This window comes from Ictalurus punctatus, chromosome 26 (genome assembly GCF_001660625.3).
Source record: "Ictalurus punctatus breed USDA103 chromosome 26, Coco_2.0, whole genome shotgun sequence".
NCBI classification, from domain to species: domain Eukaryota; kingdom Metazoa; phylum Chordata; class Actinopteri; order Siluriformes; family Ictaluridae; genus Ictalurus; species Ictalurus punctatus.
Window position 1 is genome coordinate 3896700 of NC_030441.2, and position 26056 is coordinate 3922755.

The following is a 26056-nucleotide window of genomic DNA, read 5'->3' on the forward strand; positions in this document are numbered from 1 at the left end:
TGTTAATGCAGCTCCCAGTGTTAATGCAGATATTGGAGTCAATGCAGTGCCTGGTGTGTTAATGCAGCTCCTAGTGTCAGCACAGCTCTTGATGTTAGTGCAGTTTTTGGTGTTAATGCCATACCTGTGTTGTTAATGCCTTTTTTGTGTTCCCAGTTTCCAGAGTTAATATAGAGCCTGGTGATAAAGCAGTGCTTGGTATAAATGCCGCTACCAGTAGTAATACAATGCCTGGTGTTAACGCCGATTCAAATGTTAATGCAGCTCACAGGTTGTAATGCAGCCTCGAGTGTTATTGTAGCCCCTGATATTAATGCAGGTACTGATGTGAATGCAGCTTTCTCTATTAAAGTAGTTTTAATCCAGCTCTGTGTTATTGTGCTGTCTGGTGTTAATGCAGGTCTTAATGTTAACGCAGTGTGAATGGTGCTCTTGTTCTTAAAGTGCCAAATTTTGTTTTTGAGGTCTCGTACAATAGGTTTACATGCATACAAGTTCAAAAAACACTTTAATTTTCTCATAATGTACATTGCAGCATCAGCTCTTCTTCTCAGTGTCACAAACGACTCCCTCGAGGATCCGTTAACTCTAAACTCCTTTCAGTGAGCCTACTCTGCTCTGATTGGTCAGATGTCCCAGTCTGTTGTGATTGGTCTACCATTTACAGCATGTGTTGGACAGAAATGCCCATTACCATATCTGAATTTCCGCTCAATAATAATGTTGTCGGTTTTACCTTATCACAACCATCGCATGCACAAGGAGAACAGGACATTTCTCAGTGGTCAGTTTGTATGCTTGACAGTAACGTGAGTTATTCGGTTAGCAGAGGCTAACAGCTAACAGGCTAACAGCTGTGCACTGGCTGAACACGTATACAAAACTACGCATTTGGAACACTCGGTAGAAAATATATACATAAATAATTAATCATACTTACAAGTTGTGATCCAGAGGCGCAAGATGGTCCGAATAAATTAGATAGGGCTCCATCTTTAATGAATAATGTTTCGCAAATCCTACAAGTACAACCGAGGGCGGGTCGAAGTACACGTTGTTCACAAACAGCCAGTGAAGACCAGAGGCGGGGGTTTTTTTGTTACAAACCTACATACGTTAGTACAGGAAGTAAATCTGGAATTACTGACGACTCGTTTCAGCTGTTCAGAATCGGTTTCTTCTTTTGGACGTCAGTAACTCATTTTGTCATGTGCTTTGATTTTTTAAACTATGCAGACTTTTTACACTCTCAAACAGCTATATAACACACTAAATGAAAGGTAATATCTGAAAAAGCATAATACAGGCACTTTAATGTATTGCCTGGATTAACACCTGCTTGGTGTTAATCCACCTGCTTGGTGGATTACCAAGGTGGAAACACCTGCTTGGTGTTAATCCAGCTTCTACAATTAATAGTGTCTGATATTTATGCAGTTCCTGGGGCTAATGCATCTCCTGTGGTTAATGCAGTGCCCAGAGTTACTTCAGAGCTTACTGTTAACGCAGAACCTGGTGTTAATGCAGCTCCTTGTATTAATGCATTAAAGCGTGATAATACAGTGACTGATGTTAATGCAGTGTCCGGAGTTAATGCAGTGTCTGATGTCATAGCCATGTGTGTTGTTAATGAAGCCTGCAATGTTAATGCAGCACTAAGTGTTAATAAAGAGGTGTGTTAATGTAGTGGTATGTCTGGTGTGAATGATTTGCAGACAATAGTGGGTTATGTACTCTGCATTAATTACCAAATGTTCAGTGTTAAGTATGATAGATGGTGTGTAAAGTATGATTAAGGTTGTGTTACTTATTGTAACGGTGTATTAATTAGGTGGTGAGGTTTGATCCAGGGGAAGTGGAGCATGTCTCCCCTTTGGCTGGAGGAGATTCCCTGACAGTGAGATCATTTTACACCCAATTCACAAGGCTTTGATCTTGGAGAACAGCAGGCGTGTATGGCTCTCCAGGTTAATGATTTCACACCTCCGATTCAGATCAAAACACACACTCACACACACACATACACTCACGCTCTGTACCTAGACGATCTGCAGGTGTCCCTCTGTCTCTGTACCTGGAGGATCTCCAGGCGTCTCCCAGTATCTGTCCCTGAAAGATCTCCCAGTGTCCCTCCATCTCTGTGATCCATCAGGATCTGCAGGTGTTCCTCTGTCGCTGTACCTGGTGGATCTGCAGGTGTCTTTGAATTCGGGTTCATAATGAATGAGACACATTGAAACCTGCATCTACTGCCTCGACTCCTTGACGGAACTTTCATATATTCTAGATTCATTACACATAAAGTGAAATATTTCAAGTCTATTTTTTTTTTTTTTTTTAAATCTTATTACAGCTTACAGCTCATGGAAATCAAAAATCCAGTATCTCAAAATATTAGAATAAAGAATTTATCATTCAGAAATGTTAACCTTCTGAAAAGTATGTTTATTTATGCACTCAATACTTGGTCAGGGCTCCTTTTGCATTACTGCATCAATGCGGCGTGGCATGGAGGCAATCAGCCTGTGGCACTGCTGAGGTGTTGCTGAATGCTGAGGCACTGCTGCTTTGATAGCGGCCTTCAGCTCATCTGTATTGGGTCTGGTGTCCCTCATATATTCTCTATGGGGTTCAGGTCAGGTGAATACATACTCAGTCCTTTACTCTATAGAGGTATTGGGGTAGTAGATGAAGGCTTTAACACGTCTCATTCAGCCATGAACCCTAACCCCTACACTCTAAACCCTTAAATGGTGGTATTGAGGCAATAGATCAAAGTTTCAACCCCCTAAGCAATAATCTCTGCACCATTATCCAGTGGTATAGGAGCAGTAGATGGTTTCCATCTACTGAAGTCCCATTCAGACATGAATCCTAGCCTCTACACACACACACACATATATATATATATACATACATATATATATGTATATATACATACATATATTTATGTATATATATATATATATATATATATATATATATATATATATATATATATATATATATATATATATATATATATATATGATCTAGTTGTTGGTTGTTTAACGCATTTGGCACTAATTTAACTCCAGATTAGGAGAGCTAGCAGCACTTTCCCATCTGGTACTTGAGCGACCATATTAATCATCATGTAGGCTAAATAAAAATATCCTCCTCACGCGCTCCGGCGACTCCACTCCGGGATTTTCTCGGCGCACGAACTCGCTGTGTGTGTGTGTGTGTGTGTGTGTGAGAGAGAGAGAGAGAGAGAGAGAGAGAGAGAGAGAGAGTGTGTGTGTGCGTGAGAGAGAGAGTGTGTGTCTTGCTGCGCTGTGTGTGTGTGTCTGTCTCGCTCTCTCTCTCTCTCTCTCTCTCTCTCTCACACACACACACACACACACACACGCGCGCAGCAGCAGCTCGGTGCACAGCGGAGAAGTTACTGGGCTGCTGTTGGTCGGTGCGGATTTTTTTGTTTGTTTGTTTGTTTTTCCTTTTTCTAGCGCGTTGCCGCTTTAGCACGCGCTGCGCTATGAAGAGCGCGAGGAGGAAACTCTGATCAGAGCGCGAGGCGGACGGACCTAAGGGGGAAACTCGGCTTTGAATTGGAGTGGGGTGTTTTTTTGTTTTGTTTTGTTTTTTTTTTTAAAGGTGTTTTAGTGGCTCGGTGAGCATGGTGAGGCTGCAGGTGTGTGTGCTGGCTCTGTCCGCGGCGCTCTGCCTCTGCTCGGGAGGACGAGGAGCCGAGCGCGAGCGAGTGGAGGATGAGGAGGATGGTGATGATGGAGTCTCGCGGAGCTGCAGGGATGTCAAGCAGGCGCTCGTGGAGAGAGGATTCACTGCCATCAGGATTAACCAGCACCAGACCACAGGTAATTCCCTGGGTCTGGTCTCATTCTGAGTTTTTAGGGTTTCTGAGGGACCTGTTAGAGTGCTCTCTGACACACACTTCACTATAGGGTGGAGGGGTTAGGGATGGAAAAAGAAGAGTATGGGGGAGAGATACCAGAACTAAAATCCAACTCTGTTGGCTTGAGAAGCATCTCTTCAGGCATCTGGCGACCATCCTCCTGTCTGTCTGACTGTCTGTGTGCCCCCCCCCCCCCCCATCTCTCTCTCTCTCTCTCTCTCTCTCTCTCTCTCTCTCTCTCTCTCTCTCTCAAACCATTCAGCGGTCAGAATCTGCTTCTTCTTCTCCAGCCTGTTTTGTAGAGAGTTAGGATTAAACAAGATGCTTAACAGCTCTAAAACAATGTTTAAAGTTTAGATCTCAGTTCAAGTCTCTTACGAGTCTAAAAACCTTGGGTCTCTACATGTATGACACTAAATGAGACCTGGATACAGGTACTTCTCTGACACCAGGATTTAAGGTTTAGGGCTAAGACGTTCAATCCGGTGCCGTTGAGAAAGGATTTAAACTCTCCATGTTGTTGTGATATAGCAAAATAATCCACAATGGCATGGTTTAATGAAGCAGACCGAAGTTGATTTTAAAATATCTGTTTGTTTGTTCGTGTAAAAGTACGTAACGAAGTGTTTTATTCCTCTTATACCACAGCAATTTGCCAACACTTACCTTTTTTTTTTCATCAGTTAAAGAATGACATGGAGTACTTTTTTTATCCATTTATAGGTACATTTAATGTTAAAAAAACAGTTGTAGGTGTTATAGGCTATAAGCACTCATTTCTTCACCAAGCTCTCTTTTCTCTCTCTCTCTTTCTCTCTCTCACACACACACTTAATAAGAAACAAAATGCAGCGTGACATGCTACAGATAACCTGCAGAGCAGAAACTCCTCTGTTCCGAAAACTTGTCAGAAAAGCTGACGTTACAGCTTAATCTCTGACAAGTCACAATGCGTGGACACTGGAGGCTCCTTCCATGAATATTCCATAAACATCTTCCAGAAAACGTGACGATTTCAAGGATGTGTTATTCGGAACGTTTGCCAAACAAGTCCCTGTTAATGAGCTGTTACTATTGAAACGATCACGTAACGACATTAGAGCGAGTGCATTAACATCAGAAACCTGTTAGAGTTAGAGTTAGTCCAGGTGATAAAATTTTGTCCCAATTATTCATACTTTGGGTTTGGGGTTAACTTTGGGAGGTATGTATTTCTTTTTAAACCCTAATCGTAAACCAACTGTGGTTTAAACTTAGCGTTTAGCTTTCAGGTAACGTGGAAGCATTTGGATGAAGATGCAGGCTCTGCTCTAAAAGCCCTCACCAAACCCATCTCATTGATTTCTCTCAATATTTCTTCTTCTTTGACTCAATCTTCGGGAGTTATTTCTCGCCAGTGTCTTGCCAGGGTCTTGGGTTGATCGCCAAGCCGGTACCAGTATTTAAGGGTTTAGAGAGTAGGGGTTAGATTTTATGGCTGAAGGAGATGTGTTAAAACCTTTATCTAATGCTCAGGAATCAGGATTATAGCTAGAGAGTAAGATGTTGTCTGATGTCAGATTCTGCTGCACTTCATTTTTTGGTGTGAATTGTTTGATAAAACATTGTTATTGCATATATTGTGTGTGTATATATGTTTTATAACTTGGGAACAGTGTGTGTGTGTGTGTGTGTGTGTGTGTGTGCTCCTCAATAATGAACACCTAGATGACTTCATCTTCTTCTGAAATTTACTGTAGAAGAAAAAAGTAAGCATAGTGAATTGTCGGTTTGTTGAATACGTGCAGAGGATCGTTCACTGGATCCGAACAGACTGTCATGTTTATAAACTTTCCCCACTTTCAAGGGCTCCTATTGGTGGAGGACATGATAAGAAGGGAGGGAATATGGTGTTGGGGTTTACAGAGGAACACACGCACACAAACACACACACACACACACACACACACACACACACACACACACACACTTGTGTGTGTGAAGGAAGTTCCATCTCAGGCTGCTCACCAAATCATTTGCAGTATTGATGAGCTTAGCTAAAGTTAGCTAATTGGCTAACGCTTGTTATTGATTTCCTATTGACTCTGGCACATTAAATCACAGGCTCCATATTCATGTAGGTTAACTATTTGGTTGCTTGCAGACTGCAGTGGTTTGGTATTTATTTATTTAGTGTGAGAGTGTGTGTGTGTGTGTGTGTGTGTGTGTGTGTGTGCTCAGATGAAGACGGGTGTTGGTGACAGCACCCCGAGGTGAAATTAATTACTCATGAGCGCTCGGCCTTTAATAGAAAGTAAACGAGGGAAGTGCTCAGATCTGTGAACACATCACACTCCGAACTGCAGTTAACAGCTCTTTTTTTTTCTTTCTTTTTCTGGAAAACCAGCTCATGTTACAGAGTCGCTGATTAAGGGAATGGTCTGGCTGTGATAATAAATATAGCATAAAATAACACCACAAGAATGTTAATTTACAATAAATGATGATATAGAAAACGATCATTTATTGTACAGTGACATGGATGCTGTGAAAATGGTGGCTTATAGTAAAATAACAACATAAGAATGCGAAGTTACATGAAAACGGTGACACAAGAAGGCTAATTTACAGATTTACAATAAACAATGGCACACTAACTGTAATGTACAGTAGAATAGTCATGTAATAAGGCTAATGTACAGATAGCAACATTAGAAAGCTAATTTACAAATTTATAGTAAATACATACACATTTGAACTTCCAGAAAGTAATAACATAAAAATGCTTATTTACAGTATATATGACAAAATCGTGCTATTTTATAGTAAACAATGAAATAGAAATGCTAGTTTACAGTAAACAATGGCAAAATAATGGTACTTTACAGTACATAAGGAAATAAAATGTTAGTTTGCAGTAAATAATGGTACTTTACGCTAAATATTGACCTTTAATTTACATTAATTAATGACATAATTGCATAATTTGTAATGCAGTAAAAATTATGAGAATGCTACATTACTGTAAAAATAATAACAAAATATAAATGTACATATTTAGAGTAAACAATAGCAGACATATTGTAACTATCATAAATCCTAGTATAAATATGTAGTAACACTAATTGACAGTTAATAATGACATTAAAAAGGTCATTTACAAATTTACAGTAAGTGCTGACATACAAATTCTAATTTCCAGAAACTAGTAACACAAAAATACTTATTTACAGTAAATAATGTCGTTGCCAGGTGGTTTACATTAAATAATGAAATGTAAATGCTAAATTATAGTAGGCAGTGACAAAATAATGCCACGTTACAGTAAATAAGGACATCCAAATGAAATTTCTAGTAAATAATGACATGCAAATGGACAATTCTTGAGATTCAAATGCTACCTTGCAGTGAATAATCAGATACAAATGCTAATTTACAGTAAAATAATGACAAAATAATGCTAATTTACAGTAAATATGGACATAAAAGGCTATTTTGCAGTAAATAATGAATTAAAAATGAAAAATAAACAATGAAATAAAAATGCTAATTTACACTAAACAATGGCAAAATAATGCTATTTTACTCTTATTTTAATCTTAATAATGGCATAAATATGAATGGAAATTTATAGGAACAACTAATTTACAGTTAACAATGAGAGAATAATGATACTTAATAACTGTAAAGTACTATTATTTTGTCATTGTTTATTGTAAATTAGATGTTGCTGTTTCATTATTCACTGTAAGTTATTGTAAATAATGGCATATAATGTTAGTTTTGAGTAAATAATGCCATACAATTCTAATTTGACAAATCTCTGACAACAACAAATATGTTACTTTACAGTAACTAGACATAGCATGCTAATTTACACAGTTTATACAATGGCAAAATTATACTAATATACATAATAATGAAAATTCTAGCAAATAATGAGATAAAATTCTAATTTACAATAACTTACAGTGAATACTGAAATAGCAACACTAATTTATAGTGAACAATGACAAAATAATGGTACTTTACAGTAAACAAGGACATAAAAAACTAGTTCTCAGTAAAGATAATTTTAACGCTATTAAAAATGCTAAAGCCGAAAGCACAACAGTAGGAAATAGTTCTGTAAGAATTCAGAGTGTGAGCAGACACTGGTGTACAGGTGCTGGAGTGAATGAGACAGCGACTCTAAAGCACAATTTTAAACCTAAGTGAGGACTTCAGGAAGTGGATAAGCTTGAGTGCACACAAATACAGAAAAGTGCTCTGAAGTCTGGGGAGGTCTGATGCTTTCTTACTTCATGCGTTTATCCTTGTAGCTTGTTTATTTTTTACACTGCTTATTCATGACATTGCTTGTGTGTTTTTTTTTGTCCCCACATTGTTCATTTTAAAATACTTTTGGTTGCTTTTCTGTAAAAGTATTATTATTATTATTATTCATTTTTTGCACTGCTTGTACATAACATTGTTTTTAAACTTTGTTTATATATTGTGTGCTCCTTGTATTTTTTATTTTATTGTTTTTATTGATTTTTTTTTGCTTCATTATATTTGCCTTTTTTCCTCAATTTTTTTTAAAAATAACCGTTTGTTTATAAGTTTTTTGCTTTGAATTTATTTCTATTCTCCTTTATTTATTTATTTATTTATTTATTTTGTTATGCTTTCGTTATAACTTGTATTGTATTATGTCTAGCTTGTTTTTTTTTGCCATTGCATTTTTATTTTTGCTTTCTTTACTTTTTTTTTTTGCTTTGGTTATATTTGCCATTGTTTTTCTCAAATATAAAACACATTTTTATTTTAGCTTTTTATTTTGCTTCAGTTAAATGTTTCATTGTTTTTTCTTGTATTTTTATGTTTTCATGCATTGATTTTTACTATTATAATTGTTTCGCTTTGTTTATCTTGCACTACTTATTCCCATGTTTTATTCTTTGCTTTGTCTGTTTTGTTTTGGTTATATTTTATGTTGCCCCCCCCCCCCCCCCACACACACACACACACCTTTTAAAAAAAATTCTGCTTCATTTATTTTTTGCTTTGTTTATATTTAGCATTTTCTTGCTTTTATTAGTTTTACATCATTTATTCCTGCGTGTTATTATTTGCTTTGGTGTTATTTATTTATTTATTTATTTAATTATTTTTGTGCACTACTAATTCTTGCCTATCTTGCTTATTTCCTCCCATATTTTATGTGCAGTGCATTATTTTTGCATTTTATTTCATGTGATAATTTGTTTCCCATGGAGCAGAACTCAGCAGTGCACTTTATGTGCAGACATGTGTGAATTCTGCGCAGACAGACAGGCGGTGAGAGTGAGACACGTCAGTAGGGGGCTCCACTCTCACGCTGGCCGTGTTGAATTCATTAAGTCCTTCAGGCATGAGTTTAGCGTTAACACACACACACACACACACACACACACACACACACATACAGAGGGTGTCATTATGTGTAGTGCAGTCCTCACATTGGAGCATGTTCCTGTGGAGAGGGAAGCTGATCACAGTCATATATGTGTGTGTTGTGAGATGATGCTGTCAGTCTGCCTGTCTATGATTTTTGTCATGTTTTATCATGGGTTACATTATCATGTGACAGATGTTATTCCAGACACTTTATTCGTGTCAAGTAACACTTATTAAATGAAACCAATTGACAATGAAAATGATCAAATAATTTTTGTGACATCATAAAACACATTTCTAATGAACGGCTTTCCTGACTGTAACAGGTCGCCAGCTAGCATGATGATTGACAGGTATATAATCTATACTAGTAGCTAATAATAATATACATTACTTAAAGTTCACTTGTTTTATAACAGCTTTGCAGTCTTAATAATAATAATAATAATAATAATAATAATAATAATAATAATAATAAAAAGATAAAATATAATATAGATTAAGGAAATATTTAAAATAAAACAGAATTTGTGAAATGAAATGATATATAAATAATATGAAATGATATGTTAATATAAAATAATACAAATGATATGAAATGATGATATAAATATAATTACTGCATTCTATTTTGCATATAGAATAAAATAATTATATTTATATTTTCTTCATTTTTTTTTTAAATTGCATATTTCTCCATGCACGTTTCCTGTATTGTTTCTTTTATCGCACATCTTGTTCTTGACTTTGCTTTTTATCCTTTGGTTAGAGTTTGTAAAAGAAGATGTTTCTAGAAGGTTAGCATTAACAGGTTTTGTATGATGGGACAGGAACCAGAACGATTCGAACAGTTAAGGGGACACCGTGGACGGGGTGCCAACCCATCGCAGGGCACAATCACACACTACGAACAATTTGAAAATGCCAATCAACCTATTATTATTATTATTATTATTATTATTATTATTATTATTATTATTATATTTTACTGCTCTGCAGTTTAGATAGCCGGCTTTTGATTTGGCTTTGACGGGAGAGAGGCTTCACACTCAGTACATAACGCAATCTTTACCAAAATTTCAATTCAGACGGAATATCCTGTATATTACCTCTGATTATTTCTGCAGCTCATTTTGCGCAAGATAAAACACAACATAATCTTCAGATTCGGATGGGGCTAAAATCACGGATTTAAAAACAAATGATGACTCTATTCTGATTGAAATGTATACGTGAACGTTTTCTATTTCCGGTTAAGATCTTGGATTATTAATGGATTATTAGGCTGCATGTAAACACAGCCGTTGTCATTATAAGGTGAAAGAGCTTATCGGATGGCTGCAAGGAAAGGAGGCATGCTGTGCCAGACAACCCCCCCAAAAAAGACAGAAATACATTTTAATCTGTGTTTTGAAAAAAGTCATACATTTGATTGTTGCTGCACACACAAAACGGTTGAATTATTTAATTTTGCCAGCTAAATCTTTGTACATCAAAGAGATCTGAGCAGCTGTGCAGATTTACACGTTCATATATAATTCATATCCATGTATTTACATATTTATTTATTTACATCATTATGTATTAATGTTAAAAAAAAAAAAAAAAAACATATTTATATTCCCTTTTTCTCATCCAGAGCATCTTCTCTTTGTGTTTTTCTCAAAGTGAGCTTTATTTAGCGTGACTGGATTCAGTCACAGTTTTGCTGAAGCACTGCAGAAATGACGAGAGCTGTTATTATATTATTAACAAACAGATTTGGTGTGAAATATCAAAGAATGGCAGTTTGGAGAACAGACAGAGTGAAAACTGAAACAAACAACATGCTGAAAGTGATACTCAGGGCAAAATGTGTGTGTGTGTTGTGTGACTTGTATTGCGTGACTCATAATTTTGTGGCATTTTAACTTTGTCTGCAAAATTCATACACACACCTCTCTATATGATTACATAAGATTGATGTATTGGCACCCTTGGTTTCATTTAGGTCACTTGCCTGATGAAAAAGAGCTGTGTTGTTGTTTTTTTAGAGAGAGAAAGTGTGTATCCAATACACACAAACACACAGAGCGTCTGTGCTCATGCTGTTCCTGTTGTGTGGATCAATCTTTAATTGTCAGTGTGATTCACACTGACTGTGTACATGTGTGTGTTGCTTCTCACAGTTTCGCACTTTCAGATCACACCAGTCGGTCATCAGAAAGGATTACTGCCAACATACACACACACACACACACACACACACACACACACACACACACACACACACTCACACACAGTTTAGTCAGAGATTACCAAGAGTCATCACCAGTGTTGGGTAAGTTACTCAAAAAAAGTAATAGATAGATAGATAGATAGATAATTTATTTGTCCTCAAAGAGGAAATTTGTTTCCAACGTGGGTGTGTAGAAAATCATAAACACAACAACGCCATACATATAAACCATCATAAACAATCATAGACATAGAGGGGAGAAGGGGACAAAAAGAAAACATCACGATCATGCAACAAATGCCAGAGTATAAAATGGCATCACAATGGCTGAGTACCTATGTGTTTAACGCTCGTATAGCCATAGGAACAAACCTCCTATCATAGCTGGCATTTCTGCATATGGGTAGTCTATACCTACGGCCAGAAAGATGGGGGTTGAAATATTGATAAAGTGGGTGGTCTGGATCATTTGAAATTTTATGTGCCTTCTGGAGCATATATGAACTGACACAGTCCGATAAATTAGGGCTGGGAATGCCAGTAATTGTTCTCGCTAAATTAGTTATCTTTAAGAGTTTGTTCTTATCGGTAACTGTCAGCATATGGAAGAAACAAATGGCGCCATACATAAGAACCGGTTCAGTAATACTTTGATACAGAAGAAGAAGCAGACTAGGCCGAACTGACAGATGTTTAAGTTTTCGAATGACTGTCAGTCTCTGTTGACAGCACTTGTAAATACCTAGAGTGTGCTGATTGAAGTTGAGATGTTTATCCAATGTAATGTAATGCCCAGATATCTGAAATGCTCCACACTTTCAACCATCTCTCCATTAATGGTAATATTGGAAGTGTCAGTGTTTTGGAAGAGCTAAGAACCAGTTCCTTAGTCTTTGCGATAGTAAGGTGGAGAAAGTCATCATCACACCATGTACTAAAATGTGCTATGGAGATGGATAGTCCAAAAAAAGAATCATTGTCCTTATTAAGCAATGCAAGTACGGCTGTATCATCTGCATATATAAGTAAAGAGTGGTGGTGACTGGACTGGTGGTGACTGGTGAATATAAAGAAGTGGACTAAGTACACACCCCTGAGGGGTGCCATTGTTGAAAACGAAAATGGCCGATAATGCATTGTCCACCTTTACCACTTGTGGTCTATTAGAAAGGAAATTATAAATCCTGTGTACTAGTGGTGATGGAACTTGCAGACACTGTAGTTTCTTGATTACTTGATGACGCTAAATTGAGTTAAAGGCGGAGCTAAAGTCAATGAAAAGAAGTCTGGCATAATTTCCAGGAATATCCAGGTGTTGAAGTAGACAGTGCAAGAGACAAGCCACTGCGTCCTCTGTACCTCTCTTCTTCTTATATGCAAATTGGAGGCAATCCAAAAAGGGTGAAACATATGGAAGCATAATGTTCTGAACCATTTTCTCAAAGCATTTCATTATGATACCGGCCTGTAGTGATTTAACTCTGTTGGATGAGTTTTTTTGGGAACAAGAATAACAACTGATGTTTTCCATGGGACAAAGTGATCGAAGGAAAAGAGAATGAAGAATGGGGGTTAATTCTAGAGCGCAGTTTTTCAAGACCTGACCTGGAATTCCATCTGGCCCGGGAGCCTTATTCAGATTGCACCTAATAAGCTGGAAATAGACATCCTGCTTAGTTAGAAGGGATTTATAATCCAGCTCTTGAGAAGGCAAAGAACCCAAAAGGCTATCACACTCTGCTGAAAAATCAGAGATATCAAAACGGGCATAGAAATTATTAAGATTAGCAGCAAAGGTGGTGGGATCTTGTACAGAGACAGTGATGTCCTGATGTATAATTTTGAGACCAGCAAAGTCCTTCTGTTTAAAGGAAAAATTTCTCTTGTGGAAAAGAGATTTTAGAGATGAGTCAATCCAAGGTTTTGAATTTGGGTATGTTCTGGAAGTCTTTAAAGGTATCAAGGAATCCATACAGAATTCAATGTAATCAGTAATAACCGAAGTCTGCTCATCAAGCTCTCCCTCAAAGACTTCCCAGCCTGTACTCGCAAAGCAGCCTTGAAGGCATGCAATAGCATCCTCCGACCAGTGAGGGACGCTGTGTGTTACTGGCCTGCATTGTTTCAGTCGTTGTTTGTAAACAGGAAGTAAACGGATAACATTATGATCCGCTAATCCGGTGGGAGAGCTCTAGCTTTATAGGCTTCTGGGATATTACTGTAACACAAATCTATAGTTTTATTAAATCTTGTTGGTACATCTACATATTGATTGAAGGCTGGCAATGCGTAATCCAGCCGACAGCTTTTGAACTCACCAAGAAGTAGTACTATAGCATCCGGGTATTTGCTGAGTATGTGTATTATGCGCTATCTGGTCTGTGTATTCTGCGCTATCTGGTCAGCCGCTGCCTTGACATTAGCGCTTAGTGGAACATAAACACTGCTAAGCACAACAGTCGAGAACTCCCTGGAGAGATAAAAGGCACGGGCGGACAGGGTGAGCAGCTCCAGGTCTGGATTACAAGATTTACCGTGTACTTTGATGTTAGTACACCACCGTGAGTTGATGTACATACACACCCCACCTCCCCGCTCTTTCCCTGAATTACTGGTTCTGTCTGCCCGAAAGGCTAACCTCGGTATCCGGGACAGACTCATCCAGTCAGGACTCTGTCAAAGCGAGAACACATGCCTCCCTGAACGATGCATCTGTGAGACATGCAGCAAGTCTATTTTGTTTATCGATGAACGAACATTTGAATGGACGATTGAGGGTAGTGGAGGTTTAAAAGGATTCCTTCTAAGTCTTCAACGCACCCCTCCTCACCTTCTTCTTTTCCTCTTTAAGCCAGATGTTAATGTTATATCCAGCGGAATGGCGATAGATGGGTTCAGTTGGCAGTGGATAGAGATACGAAGGAGTAGAAGTTCATCAGTGAATAGGCGAGTCCATTCCCCGCTCTGACATCATTTAATTGAAAACACCAAACAGCACAGTCACTAGCAATCCATGTAATTATAAAACTAATCCAAGTCCAACTTGTTCAATCCCCCCATGATGTTTCAGCTGTAGATAAACAACAAACAAACAAAAAAACGTACACACACACACACACAAATGCACCGACCGTGCCGTCGCAGCTAACGCATGCGCCGATCCACCACAGATTACTAATTACTACTTTAAAATTGTATTTTGTTTACGTTACTGATTACTGCATATGAAAAGTAAACAGATTACTAATTACTGTACTTTCACATTACTTTCAAAACCTATCAAACCTACAAAAATATACTACAAAGTGAAAGTCATAGTTCTTTCAGTAATTTTAGCACGCGTCAATGTATGACGATCAGAAAAAGTTGGATTTATCATGACACTTTCCTCGAGTGTTGTCATGATTTGTAGGACTACCAGACCAATAAAATATAAAACTTTTCTAACTAGGCTTGTTTGGTGTCACTAGCCAAAGGGATGCACAACTAAGGTATCATTGTATGGGTTTAGCTGCTACAGTGTCATGCAAAGTACATTATCTTTCCTTATGCTCTGCTCACGTCATGTTCACTTAAACTGGAACTCATACAGACATTTACACACCTTGTTTTCCTGCTCAGCATCAGAGGATGTTACTGTTTCAGTTTCAACCCCTTTACTGGTTTAAACAAAAATTGGTGGATATCCATTTTTCCTCACACTGACTACAAGCTAGCATTTGGCAGAATTGAGACCTGTCAGCCAATAAGACACGAGTGTTTCCGTGTATTTTCCTATAAACCCTGTCTGATTGGTCTCGCCTCCATTCACTGAAGATATAAAATCACAGGCCGTCTTGTTTTACTGACGTACAGTTACATAGTGACAAACCGCTCCAAGTGGAGAGTTATTCGGGGGCTGGCTAAAGGAAAAAATCTTCGGGGGAAAAACGTGATTTATTTTTAAAAATGCATTTTAACAATAAATTTGTAACGTCGTTTTATTGACATCAGGAACTGTAATCAAATTGCATAAATTTAAAATGTAATGTGTTACGTTACTGCGTTATCAGAAAAAGCTCTCAGATTACAGTAACGTGTAACACGTTACACCCAACTCTGGTCATCACTTTTCACTTTTCTAGAGTCACTCTGGGAAGGGGTTTAGTCAGAGATTATCACAGCATTATCACTCAGCTTGAAACACTGTGGGAGAGGGTTTAGTCTGAGATTTTCCCATCAGCATAATCACTTGTTTTCAGTCACTGTGGCAGGGGGTTTAGTCTGAGATTCCTGACTGTATCGTCACTCGGCTTAAAACACTGTGGGAGAGGGTTTAGTCAGGGATTCCCATCAGCATAATCACTTGTTTTCAGTCACTGTGGCAGGGGGTTTAGTCTGAGATTCCTGACAGCCAATTCACTCAACTCAATACACTGTGGGAGAGGGTTTATTCTGAGATTCCTGACTGCATCATCACTCAGCTTGAAACACTGTGGGGGAGGGTTTAATCGGAGATTCCTGACAGAAAATTCTGTCAACTTAAAACACTGTGGGAGAGGGTTTAGTCAGAGATTCTTGACAGCAAATTCACTCAGATTGAAACAGTGTGGGAGAGGGTTTTGTCGGCGATTCTTTACAGCACGTTCACTCAGCTTGAAACACTGTGGGAGATGGTTTAGTCGGCGATTCCAGACAGCATCAACACTTTTCTTAAGTCACAGTGGGAGGGGATTTAGTTAAGATTCCTGACAGCATTACCACTTGTCTCGAGTCACTGTTGTAGAGGGTTTAGTCAGTGATTACTAAGAGTGATCACTTTTCTTGAGTCACTATGGGAGGGGGTTTAGTCAGAGATTCCCCACCGCATAATCACTTGTTTTGAGTCACTGTAGCAGGGGGGTTCAGTTAGAGATTCCCGACAGAATCGTGACCTTTCTTGAGTCCCTGTGGGAGGAGGATTAGTCAAGGTTTCCCCTCTCATTTCGAGTCACCGTTGAGGGGAGTTTGGTCATTTGGCTCCTGACAGCATTGTCACTTGACTCAAGCTGCTGTGGAAGAGGATTAAGTCAGAGATTCCTGATTGCGACTCTAGCAACTGGGAGGGAATTTATTCAGACACTGACAGTGATGTGTGGATAGCACAGGGCTATCACGGCTAAGATAGGGCTGAGGTGGGTAAATTACGAATAGTTAGATAAACCATGATTGTAGGTTTAGCACAGCGCTAATGAAGTCATCATATGAGTGGTGTAGAATCAGTGAAACTCCAGGCAATGCAGATGGACTAGTTGTGCATGGGCTTTGCTCGTGCTAGCATTCAGTACGTTTACGTGGACAACAATAATCTGATATTAAGACGATACTCTAACTACCATGTAAACAGCAATTATTGATTACCTTAATCCGACTAAAGTCATACTCGAAGTAAACACAAATTGAATTAAGACGTGAAGTATTCTTGCTTTAGTCGCGTTATCGAGATTCTTATTCTGAATAAGACAATATTCTGATTAAGGTGTTTACATGAGTCTCTTTTAGAATATTCCTTTCATGTTCCCGTATTACATGTTATAGAACATAGAGCGATTAACGCCACACGTCATTATGTCACCGCGCCACGCCGTCCGACGTTCCTCCAGAATTTCACGTATCGACATACAGTTGGTCTTCGTTATGGTACCGTATACAGTTTTATGTGTTTCATTTTTAATTTTACGAACGCTTCAAGTGCGGTTAATTATTTGTCGTGCTATACGTGCTAACAGACGACTGCTTGAAGCCGTGGGCTGCGTCCCAAACCGCATAATTAACTACTATATATTAGCTGAGATACACGTATTTCTCCTACTATATAGCAGGCAAGTACACGGTTTGGGACACAGCCATGCTCTCTTGTTTGCTGTCAAACGGTTGAGCGCTGCCGTGTGTGTACGTGTCCTGTCGCAGAATGCGGTGAAAACTCTCACATGACGTTAATAGTGTGATTAAGGTGTGTACATGTCTGTAATACACGTCGATAATGCAACTAAATCAGGATTACTCCACTCATCTTAATTCAATTTGTGTTTCCTTCAAGTATGAGTTTAATCAGACTATGGTCATCAATAATCACTGTTTACATGCTAGTTTCTTAATCTGAGTTTCGTCATAATCGGGTAAATATCGGATTATTGTTGTCCATGTAAACGCACTGATAGTCATTGATGGAGTGATTTATTCATGATTAAAACACTCAAATAAATGACTGCTTACATCAAAAATCAAAGGATTCAAAGAATCTAAGCAAACTCATTAGTCAGCATTAAGCCGCCTGGACAGTAGATCATACCTACTGCTACTTCACAAGGATTTGAGATGAAGCCACTCTTTTTAATAACATCCAGCTTTGTGTGTGTGTGTGTGTGAGAGAGAGAGAGAGAGAGAGAGAGAGAGACTATATGTAATGAAGGCAGAGGTCCGAAAATGTCAAGATCTTCAGAGAAAGCTTTGATCAGACTTTTGGTCAGATAGCGTGTGTGTGTGTGTGAGAGAGAGAGAGATAGAGAGAGAGAGAGAGAGAGAGAGAGACACTGAAAGCTGTACATTTGTGTTCATCAAATCCTACACAAACACACAGCACCCTATCAACACACCACTGATGAGAGGGTCACGACAGACGGAAAGACGAAGGGAGGGCTGAAAGACGGATGCGGACACGGAAATACGGATGGGGTGAACACAAAAAAAGAGACAGAGATGGAGTGAGAAAAGGATGAAGGTGGGATGAGAAGACAGACTGCGAGGGATCAAAGAAGGAAGCGAGGGATGAAAAGAGAGACAAATGAAGGGTGGGATAAAGAAAAAGAGCAGGAAATGGAGGAAAGGAGAGAAGAATGATAATAGACGTGGATAAAGAGGAGGATGAAGACAGAGAGGGAGGTATGAAGGGAGAGGGATAAAAGAAGAAAGAGGGATGAAGAGGAAAGGGTAAAAGGAAGGATAGTGAGGGGGCAGAGAAGGGATGAAAGTCAAAGAGTAGGAGTAGAAGTTAGGACAAAGGATGAGGAGAAAATGAAAAGGGAGGGATGAAGGGAGAGGGGAAATGATGCGAAATGGAGAGAAGAGATGTGGAGAGATAGAAAAACATGCTAGTTAAGCTAACATAGTGAATATTGGGACTAAACAGATTGTAGCTGTTTTGGGAAAAGTTCTGTTTTGCAAAATGATGCAAACTGAGATACTCTGAAATCTGTTGTACCTGTGACTAAGGAGAGCTAGCTTGCTAGCAGTTAGCAAGCCACCTAGCCATGTGCTAGCATTATCAAGTATACTACTAGTGCAATGTCAGTAAACAAGAGTAGATAATGGAACTGATGTCAACAGCTCACATGAGGTGTTTTCTAATTAGCATATACCACTTAGCATACACATGAGTCATTTCTAATTTAGATATTATATGTAAGTGCTTTTAAGCTGTTTTTAGTCCTTTCTTTTGTTTAAAAAAAAACACATTGTGATTGAACATGTTTTTTTTTAATGGTTTCAAATTACATCTTTAAAATAAGGTTTTAAATTCAACACACTGTCAAACACAGAGACTTAACGGAGATGTCACATTTTACACCGCGACAGTTTTCTACTTTTCAGGAGATCAAATGCTGCTGACAGCAAACAGAGAGTCGCTTTTATCACGGAGAGAAGAAGTGCACTTTACTTTAACAGGCATCTCCACACGCCCACTGGATGCCATTTTTACACTGTATGCACTGGTTTAAAAAAAAAAAAAAAAAAAAAACAATTTGCAGATTTGACTAAAAGCTTGGATGTAGAAACGCAGCGTTCACGGGGTGAGAACACACGTTATGTACCGATAATTGGCTTTCTGATATACCCTGATATTCAGCTGCCTTATTTCAAAGCTACAAATCTGTCCCTATATTGGACAAATTAGTATATAATATTGCACACTATTAGGGATGCCTGCACCCTTGCACATTAATGCAATTATCGAATCAGCCAATCATGTGATGAGCTTCAGTTAATGTCCTCATCAAACATTAGAAATGGGGGCGAATTATATTATGTGATCTTGGTGACCTTGACCTTGACGAACATGGTTGTTAGTTTGAGTGTTTTACAAAGTGCTGAGCTCCTGGAATTTTCATTCTTCCCTCCTCCCAGTCACCCCTATGCCACCCCGTTGTACCCCCTTGGTCAAGCCTTTGTCCGTCCATTTTCAAATCTTTGTTTCCCTACTTCTTATGTGCAACTTTGGCTTACCTTTTTACCTTTTTCACTCGTTTGCCACCTACGTAACTACTTTGCCACCCTGTTGTCCCCCCTTGGTCACCCCTTTTCTTTTGACTCCCCCACCGCACCCCGTCACACGGGTCCCTTGGTCAGGCCTTTGTCAGTCCTTTTTCACCTCTTTGTTGCCCCACTTCTTTGGTGCACCTTTGCCTCATCTTTTTTTTTTTTTTTTTTTTTAAACATTTTCACTCCTTTGCCACCCTGTCGTCTACCCTTGGCCACCCCTTTCTCCTCTCTTGTTCAATCCTTTTCTTTCCCTTTGCTTCCCTGTGGTGACTCTTCTTTTTGCCCCTTTGCCCCACTTTGGACAGACCTTTTTTCCTAACCCCTTTTTCTCTGCTCAGTTGCCCGTTTATCGCACTTTCTTCACCTCTTTGTTGCTGCATTGCCACTCCTTTAGTACTTATTTTCATCCTTGTGCCCCTCCCCTGATCATCTCATGCCACCTTTTTGTCCTCCCTTGGACACACTTTTACCCTCCCTTTGCCCCATCTTGGTCAAACCTCTTTTTTTGGCCTATTGCCACACCATTGGTGTTCCTTTTCCACCCCCCAGCCTTTTTTTTTTTATAACCGCTATGCTACCCCATTTTTCTAGCTCTTTCTCCTCCCGTGGTAAAGCCTTTCACCTCTTTGTTGCCACATTGACACTACTTTAGTGCTCCCTCCCTCTTTGAACCCCCCACCCATTGGCTGTACCTTTTCCATCCCTTTGCCATGCTAATTAACACTTTCCAGCTCCACCCCTAGTTGAAATATAGCCGTTTCTGTGTGTTCATGATCCATTCATACAGTACCTGGCCAAATACCAACGCATATCTCTTTGCTCTTTTTACCACTCTTTCACTTTTTCCCTTGTTCATTTTACCAGAAGGTCGGGGGTTCAAGACCCAGCACCACCAAGCTTCCATTGTTGGGCCCTTGAGCAAGGCCCTTAACCCTCTCTGCTCCAGGGGCGCCCAATCATGGATGACCCTGCGCTCTGACCCCAACTTCCTAACGTGAAAAAGAATTTCACTGTGCTATAATGTACATGAGACAAATAAAGGCTACTTCTTCTCCTTCACTTGTTCTTCAGTTTATTTGTCCACTTGCTCTCTTGTTTACTTATACTCACTGTCTCACTTTCCTTCTTCACTTTGCTTGGTTTTCTCTCACACTGTGGGTGTGTTGTTTTGCTTTCTGTTACAGCACTATTATTGTATTCAAGCTCAGTGTGTGTGTGTGTGTGTATATGTGTGTATGTGGTCAGTTGGCTCATGTCATGTTGATAATCGGTTGGAAATTCTATTATTACACAGCTACCAGATTTCCCAGCATGCACAGCAGCTGTGATGGCTCCATTATTAGTATCTACACAAACCTCACATACCACTGCTCCGTCTGTGTGGGTGTGTGGGTGGGTTTTTGAGGAGAAACAACATACGCGCACCATCCTTAGACCGGAATAGATACACCCGAGGTGATTAGCATCAGAATGATTGGCATACGAGTGATTAGTGTACAGACCTAGTTGTTTAGTGGTTTATTAATGTTCACTAGAGTGATCAAAGCAGCGCCCACAACACACTAAACTCATCTCTGATCTGTGTGCACACACCCCAATAATGCACACGCACAGTGTGTGTTAGCATTGCTGTGTAATTAGCGTTAATTGTGCAAGGCCCCCTGTGAAAAAAAAAGAGATTATTCAGCAAAATGAATTATACAAGCCGTCTAAACAAGCCGCCCACCTCAGCAGCTACTGGATACCCTGATTCACTTAAAAGTGATGGGATTTAGTGAATCACGGTGCCTGACTCATTCTGAACAACTGAACAATCAGTCAGGTGAATCGATTCATTTAATAAAGTCACACTTTTCAGTGAATCAAGATGATGAATCAAATGAATTAAAGCTCTTATATATTAGGGCATATAAGCATAAATACACCCAGTGATAACTAGTAATCTATAAACTCTTAAAATGTAATTGAATTCTTTTAAATTATCCATGTAAGTGAATTGAGCTATTGATCAATAATTATGATTAAATATGTTTTAATTCATTTGATTCACTACTCTGATTTACTTTATATGTCTAGCACACTGCAGCAGTGACAATAACAGCCTAAAGAATTTCTTAATAACTGCTTCATGCTTTAGATCATGAGCAGATCCATTTTTTCTCCACACTTTGTCCTTTCCATGACTTTGGTAGAGGTTAATCTTGCTTCCAGAACATTCTTACTGCTGATGAGTGGTTTGCATCTTGTTTTATGGCCTGTATATTTCTACTCTCGGAGTCTGCTTCGAACGGTGGATTGTGACACCATCACCCATGCCCTGTGGAGGTGGTTGGTGATGTCACTAACTGTTGTTTTGGGGTTTTTCTTCACAGCTCTCACAGTGTTTCTATCATCAACTGCTGTTGTTTTCCTTGGCTGACCCATTCGGTGTCTGTTGCTTAGTACAGTGGTTCCCAAACTTTTCCAGGGCAAGGCCCCCCAAACGGCATTAACATTTGACCGAGGCCCCCTGTCTTTAAAACACATTAAAAATACAGACTTCTGAATATATCCCCCTTTTTTTTTATTAATAATTACATCTTTACATTACATTACATTAGGAATATATTGTGTTTGTGTGTGTGTGGTTGTCTGAGAGTGAGAATTTATTTTTCACACCAAATTGTTGAGGCCCCCCAGGCGCCCCTGGGGGCTCCGGCCCCACTTTGAAAACCACTGGCTTAGTACACCAGTGGTTTCTTTCTTTTTCAGGACATTCAAAATTGTATTGGCTATACCCAATGTTTGTGCAATGCCTCTGATTGATTTATACCAAATTTTCCCTTGGGAATCAATAAAGTTCTCTCTCTCTCTCTCTCTCTCTCTCTCTCTCTCTCTCTCTCTCTCTCTCTCTCTCTCTCTCTCTCTCTATCTTTCTTTCTCTCTCTCTCTTCCTTCTTTTCTCAGTTTCAAAATGGCTTGCTTTTCTCCCATAGACAGCTCTCTGATCTTTATGTTGGTTTATCCTTTTCAGCAACAAACGTAGTCTTCAAAGGTTAAACTGAAGGCTAAAACCAAGAGTAAATTATTTTCTCGCCGACAATATGGGTGCTCTTATACAAAGTGTGCTGTGTTCTATGCTGTTTAACGCATCTAGATATAAATACCCAGAAATAAAAGCTGAAATTCTGAACTTTCTTTTCATATTCATATTTTGATCTCAAACCCAGATGTTTTCAGTCTACAGCAAAAAAGAATTGAATTGGCCTTGCGGTTCCAATAGATTCAGAGGGGTTTGTATGATTTGAGAACAGCATGTTCTCACAGCCACAAGGCTTGTGATTCTGATTTGCCAGTTTATATATTATATACAGGTGCACCTAAAAGAAATAAGAGTGTCGTGGAAATGTGGAAATTCTTCATTCTAGTATTTTGAGATACTGGATTTTTGATTTCCATGAGCCGTAAGCCGTAATCATGAGGATTAAAACATAAAAAGCTTGAAATATTTCACTTTATGTGTAATGAATCTAGAATATATGAAAGTTCCACTTTTTGAATTAAATTATGGAAAAAAATGAACTTTTCCACAGTATTCAAATTTTTTGAGATGCACCGGTATACCGATCTGGTACCTAATAAACCATGAGTATTATATAGATCAAAACATTATCTGTGTGATTCATCACTCTAATTCACTTTGAATCAGAGAGAAGCAACTTCTGGACAATTGTTCATTTGAGTCTTTTAATTGAATCGGGTGACTCAGCGTGATGAATCAAATGAACATAATTATTCCTTGTTCGGTTATGGTTGTATTTCTTTGCTTCTCTCAGAGCATTACGGATTTCTCGCATCCTCTACTGAGGATGATGTGCATGCACACACACACACACACACACACACACACTCACACACTCACACACAGATACACCCGACAGGGCTCCTCGGTGACACATACTCTGATTATAATAAGTCACCTGCGCACCAGAGGTATTACGTGTCATGAAAACAAGGGGCTGTTTTAACCCTGTGTGTGTGTGTGTGTGTGTGTGTGTGTGTGTGTGTGTGTGTGTGTGTGTGTGTGTGTGTGTGTGTGTGTGTGTGTGTGTGTGTGTGTGTGTGTGTACTGGGGTTAATTAGGCAAGAGGGAATATAAGGTGTTGCTGTGTTTAGTGGTCCTGCAGGAATTGAGAGGATAAAAAGAGACCAAGACTCACACACATGAGACTTCATTACACACACACACACACACACACACACACACACACACACATACACACACACCTGCTAAACAAGATCTGTAGATGTTTTAATGTTAGAAAGTCAGCATAAATAGAGAAAACCGAGATGCCTAGTCTAGAAGGTAAAGGAGAGACAATTGGAAGAGACATTTTTCAAAGTGACTTAAAAATAAAAAAAAATTGTTGCCTGAATTCCTCGGTTTCTCATTTGAACTAATGGATAATAAATCAAGACCTTGTGATTAATATCTTGAGTTTCATTTGACAATTTTGTGATTGCAATGCCGACTTTCTTCACAACCAAATCAGTGTCAGAAATCTTAATGAAAAAAGGCACCAATAGGAGCAGTGTTGCATCATTGAATTAGTGTGAATCACAAAGCATGTGAAACTAACTGATATGACAGTCTGCCACAGAATTTGTGCAAGACTTTAATAGTATAACCTCACTTTTTTTAAATCAGAAATTTTAATATTTTTAAAATAAAAAGATGCTTATTTACCAATCAGGAATAACATTAAAACCACTGACAGGTGATGTGAATAAAACTGATTATCTCATTGGCACCTGTCAAGGGGTGGGATATATTAGACAGCAAGTGAACAGTTCTTGAAGTTGATGGGCTGTAAGCAGGAAAAATGGGCAAGCATAAGGATTTGAGCGACTTTGATAAGGGCCAAATTGTGATGGTTAGACGATTAGGTCAGAGCATCTCCAAAGCGACAGGTCTTGTGGGGTGTTCCCGGCATGCAGTGGTTAGTACCTACCAAAAGGGGTCCAAGGAAGGACAACTGGTGAACCGGTGACAGGGTCATGGGCACCCAAGGCTCACTGATGCACATGGGGAGCGCAGGCTAGCCCGTCTGGTCCGATCCCATTGAAGAGGCTGACTGTTGTAGAAAGGTGTCAGAACACACAGTGCATCGCAGCTTGCTGTGTAGCTACAGACTGGTCAGATTGACCATGCTGGCCCCTGTCCACTGCCTAAAGTGCCTACAATTGGCACGTGAGCATCAGAACTGGATCATGGAGCAATGGTAGAAGGTAGCCTACTCTGGTTAATCACGTTGGAACCAGCAGATTAGACTCCAGAATTGGTCTAAACAGGGTCATGGTTACAGCAAGGTCAGCTGTCTGAAATATTTTTTCTTCAAGAGCTTCTTCTCAGTTTACTGTGTATGTTTAAGGGTACTTCAGGCATACACATTTGTAAAAAGAAGGACTAGATTTGTTGGCGTCATTGGTGTGCGAGTTTTACTTGTTATTTTTTCAAATACAGTATTTCGGTGTTAAAGCTCACATATACACATATACTCTCAGCTGTCAGTCGTGTCCAACTTTGACGTCCGTATGGCTTGTGTCCAAGAAGATCTTATTTGGGCTTGTTGGTACCATGTATCTGTTGGTATGCATTGTCTCCTGAGATTTCTTTTGACCACATCTTTGAAGCGGAGCCGAGGGCGGCCAACACTTCGGGTGCCTTGTTGGAGTTGGGAAAAGAGCACTTGTTTTTCGAAGCCTATCATTTTGCATTCTCGCCACATGACCTGTCCAGCGAAGATTTTTCTGGCAGAGAATTGTCACCAAATCATCCAGCCCTGCTTTGTAAAGAATTGTCTGGTTGTCCATATATTGTCCATCAGACTCAGACTCATTATATAGCGCAAGTGTCGCATCATCACAGCATTCAGTTTGTGAACCTGGTGGGCATAGAGTGTCCAGGTCTCAGATCCATACAAAAGGGTTGAGAGGACAACTGTTTGACAGATCTGGCATTTAGTTTTAAGGTTGATATCATCGGCCGAATGAGGCAGTGGCTTTAGAGATAAGGGTTTGCAACTCCATGTCCTCTGAGATGGTGCTTCCCAAGTATGGGAAATGGCTAACTCTGTCCAGTTCTGCTCCACAGAGGTAGACTTGGCTTGCTTGAGGCTGGGTGTTTGTTGGTAAAGGTAGACTGTCTTTTTTTGGTTGACTTGAAGGCCAAAATTTGAGGCAGATCAATGGAATCTGTCAATTAGCTCTTGCATGGTGTCTGTGTC

At 39.2% G+C, this 26056-nt stretch overlaps 1 protein-coding gene across 2 annotated transcripts in view; it reads left to right on the forward strand.

The window, feature by feature from the left end:
• The first annotated feature begins 3316 nt into the window (after positions 1–3316).
• Positions 3317–26056, forward strand: part of gpc6a (glypican 6a) — a 173720-nt gene continuing 150980 nt past the window's right edge. The window contains exon 1 of one of the 2 annotated variants that reach the window (XM_017456826.3): positions 3317–3857. In XM_017456826.3, the coding sequence (XP_017312315.1) occupies positions 3659–3857 (199 nt within the window). In that variant the 5' untranslated portion in view covers positions 3317–3658. The remainder of the gene's footprint in view (positions 3858–26056) is intronic. The other variant, XM_017456827.3, reaches the window with a different exon arrangement.